This window comes from Myotis lucifugus, unplaced genomic scaffold, assembly GCF_000147115.1.
Source record: "Myotis lucifugus unplaced genomic scaffold, Myoluc2.0 scaffold_832, whole genome shotgun sequence".
NCBI classification, from domain to species: domain Eukaryota; kingdom Metazoa; phylum Chordata; class Mammalia; order Chiroptera; family Vespertilionidae; genus Myotis; species Myotis lucifugus.
This window is the reverse complement of record NW_005871880.1, coordinates 273,689-277,320: the sequence shown is the minus strand read 5'-3', so window position 1 is coordinate 277,320 and position 3,632 is coordinate 273,689. Positions and strand designations below refer to the sequence as shown.

Below are 3,632 nucleotides of genomic sequence, written 5' to 3'. Positions count from 1 at the left end.
CCCCTCCCCCCCCTCCATCATTTGGATTTCCCTTAAAAGTAATTTTTTTGATGGGGAAGAAAACATTTAGATGATGTTTCTTCATTTTTTTTCCCTCCCCCCTCTATTTCTTTTTTTTATCTAAAAATAAATGGGGGGGGAGAAAAAAAATACAAATTGAAAATAAAATTTTTTTACTTTTTTTCTCTTTTCTCAATAAAAAGTTTATTTATCCCAAAGAAAATAAATTTCAGGGGGGGAGGGGGCAGATGTGATGACACTTCTCATAAGAAAAGGGGGAGTGCCGGGCGGTGTGACTCAGTGGATTGAGTGTCGGCCTGAGGACTGAAGGGTCCCGCACAAGCCTGGGTTGCAGGCTCGATCCTCAGTAGGGGGCATGCAGGAGGCAGCCGATCCATGATTCTCTCTCATCACTGATGTTTCTATCTCTCTCTCCCTCTCCCTTCCTCTCTGAAATCAATAAAAATATTTAGAAAAAAAAGGGGGAGTGCCCGGCGGCGTGGCTCAGTGGATTGAGTGTCGGCCTGCGGACGGAAGGGTCCCGCACATGCCCAGGTTGCGGGCTCAATCCCCATTGTGGGGCATTCGGGAGGCAGCCGATCCACGATTCTCTCTCATCATTGATGTTTCTCGCTCTTCTCTCCCTTCCTCTCTGAAATCAATTTTTTAAAAAGTCCCCTTATTTTCTGTAAGTACCTTTATACTAAACACAATTTTCATTCAAGTCTGAGACATGCATTTCAACACCCACGGTGTGTTTCTGGGAGCTTTGGTTCTAGGTTATGAATGAAACCTGCATTCCAGCAGAGACCGGGGATGCGTCCTAGGACAAGCAGACCCTGTGCCTGAGAGCCTTGAGCCTCTGCTGGCCATCTTCCTACTCGCGACCGGGGACCATTTTTAAACGTTGTAAAGGGAAAACGAGAACGAACGTCGTACCTTCCCGGTGGCCGTGGAGCCGGTGAAGGAGATCTTGGACACGAGGGGGTCGGTGCAAAGCGCCTCCCCCACCTCCTGGGCCCGCCTCCGGGAGCAGGGCACCACGTTGTAGGCCCCGGGGGGGATCCCAGCCTGGTTGGCGAGCTGTGGAGGGACCAGCAGGCACGGGCAGCGAGTGAGAAAACAGAAAAGAGAAATAAACCGACGTTTTCCTCTAAAAAGAAACGGGGGGAGACTCGGCTGCCTTTGGGGACAGGATCAGAATATATTTGGGAGTGAAACGGGCGCCTCATCGGTGCCGCTGTGATATGCGTGTTGTCACTCCTTTAAAATGAGGAGGCGCCGGGACAGGCCTGGCGGGAGCAGCAGGAGAGCTGAGGGACGGGTGGCTACAGCCCCGCAGTCGGGGCGCTGCTTTAAAATATGGGGGGACCCTCCAGCCAAGAGGCATCGGGGGGAGTGGTGGGGGCAGATGGGTCAGGGGCTCTGGAGTGACAGGCAGGGGGAGGGGAGCGAGGCTGGGCAGGTGGCATCTGTCAGGGCCTGAGGGCACTGCGGGAAGCTTGGGCTTTACTCTGAGTGACAGGAGCCGGGGGGCTTCACGCACAGAATGACCAGACCTGCCTCGGACGGACCTGGAGAAGGGAGGGGGCGGGAGCGCCCAGGTGTCGCCATCTGACCAGGTCTGCCCCTTTGATAAAAACGATGCAGATGGCATTTTTAGGGCAGCCCACAGACGTCAGGAAATCCTCACCATTGCTTTGTCTAAAAAGGGCAACATCTGACTTAAGAGAATGGCGGACACGTTCGAGCAACGCCATCCAGCGAGAGGCGCAGGCCCAGCGGAGGCTCCCACCTGCGTCTCCGTCCCGGGGCTCACCTCGGCCAGCGCCAGGGCTGAGAAGGGCGTGTCTTCGGCAGGTTTGACCACGACGGTGCAGCCGGCGGCCAGGGCGGCCCCCACCTTGCGGGTGATCATGGCGCTGGGGAAGTTCCACTGGGGACCGAGGGGCAGAGGCCGTTAGGGGGGCGCCGCCCCAGTGTGCACCTGACCCCCGGCCGATGCCCCCACGTACCGGGGTGATGACGGCGGCCACTCCGACCGGCTGCTTGAGCACCAGGGCCCGCTTCTCCCGGGAGGCGGTGCTGATGATGTCCCCGTAGATGCGGCGCGCTTCCTCCGAAAACCACTCCAGGAACTGGGCGGAGTACAGAACCTCCCCCTGCGCCTCCTTCAGCGGCTTCCCCTGAATCCGGGCAGAAAAGGACCCCATCACCTTCCATCACAACAGCAGGACTGTGCTCGGACCTCCCCCAGGCTGGGAGCGGAGAGGGGGAGCCCCATCGCCAACCCGCGGGGCGGGGGAAATAAGCAGGATCCAGCGGTGACGGAGTGCGCTCAGACCGCCCTTCAGTGTGTCCCCACGTTAGAGGAGAGACCGCACCTGCTGACTTCTTTTCTCCTCCGCACCTCGCCTCAAAGTGGTGGCCGGGGTGCAAGGAGCTGAGGACAGCTGCGGAGATGCCAGCGGTACGTCTTTAAATGCACAGACGCAACAGGAAAACCAACCAAAACATTCGTATGGAACAAATGGGACGGGAACAGCAGTGTTCACACAGTTACACCCGAAACCCCCCTCCCGCACAAGCCTGAAGAGGACGTTAGAACACACACACACTGATACATACACGCGTGCACACACACACACACACACACACACACACGTTGTCTCAGAAAACCAGGGCCGGCCTTTAATGGCACTGAGATTCGCTGGCATCTGATCATCAGGCAGGGAACCCCCTGGTGCAGCCACCCGGTGGAGGTCGGCTCCGCCAGCTCCCAGGCAGCGCCGGCGGGACTCACGCTCTCGGCTGTGATGATCCTGGCCAGGTCGTCCTTGTGTTGCATCATCAGGTCATACCATTTCCGAAGCAGCGCGCTCCGTTCCTGGAAGAGATGAAACGGTAGAGAAAGAGCGAAACGCCAAGCGTAAGAGACATGAGACAATCTTCAGCTCCGACAGCCTCAGCCACGGCTCCTTCCTGGGGAGACGCAGCTCCCCGTCCTGGGAGGAGCAGGAGCACAGACCCCATTGAACACGCCCCTCCCCGACCCCTCCTCTCTGTCCCTGTGACGGTCCCACTCCAGGGCCTCCCACACTGCAGTCACACAGCACCTGCCCTTGTGTGGCCGTTCCCCTGGCATATGTCCTCCAGGGAGTCCCCTTTTTAAAAAATACATTTTTTTAAATTGATTTCAGATAGGAAGGGAGAGGGAGAGAGAGCGAGAGAGACAATGATGAGAGAGAATCATGGACCGGCTGCCTCCTGCACTGCATGCCCCACACTGGGGATCGAGCCCGCGACCCTGGCCAGGAATCTAACGGTGACCTCCTAGGAGGCTCATAGGTCCACGCCCGACCACTGAGCCACGCGGCCGGGCTACAGCTCCGTCTTTCAACAGCTCAGGGCAGGTGAGCCTGGGCTGCGCCTCCCGGTGCGGTGGGTGTCTGCAGGGGCAGGTGCCGAAGGGCAGGTGCTACTCAGTGCAGGAGGGGAAGGGGGAGGAGGGGGAGGAGAGCCAGGAGGAACAAGGAGGATGCGCCTCCCAGGTTTTCTTCCCTCCAGTTCCCGTCTCACGAGCCAACACGAAAGTACCCCAGGGGCGGTGAAGAATCAGTTCATGGATTCTT

At 57.8% G+C, this 3,632-nt stretch overlaps 1 protein-coding gene across 1 annotated transcript in view; it reads right to left on the bottom strand.

The window, feature by feature from the left end:
* Positions 1 to 2,985, bottom strand: part of ALDH5A1 (aldehyde dehydrogenase 5 family member A1) — a 6,253-nt gene extending 3,268 nt beyond the window's left edge. Inside the window, exons 1-4 of the mRNA XM_014448443.2 lie at positions 2,804 to 2,985; positions 2,016 to 2,186; positions 1,820 to 1,936; positions 940 to 1,083 (exon numbers count right to left, since the gene is read on the bottom strand). Coding sequence (XP_014303929.1) covers positions 940 to 1,083; positions 1,820 to 1,936; positions 2,016 to 2,186; positions 2,804 to 2,851 — 480 coding nt within the window. The 5' untranslated portion in view covers positions 2,852 to 2,985. The remainder of the gene's footprint in view (positions 1 to 939; positions 1,084 to 1,819; positions 1,937 to 2,015; positions 2,187 to 2,803) is intronic.
* Between the last annotated feature and the right edge of the window lie 647 nt (positions 2,986 to 3,632).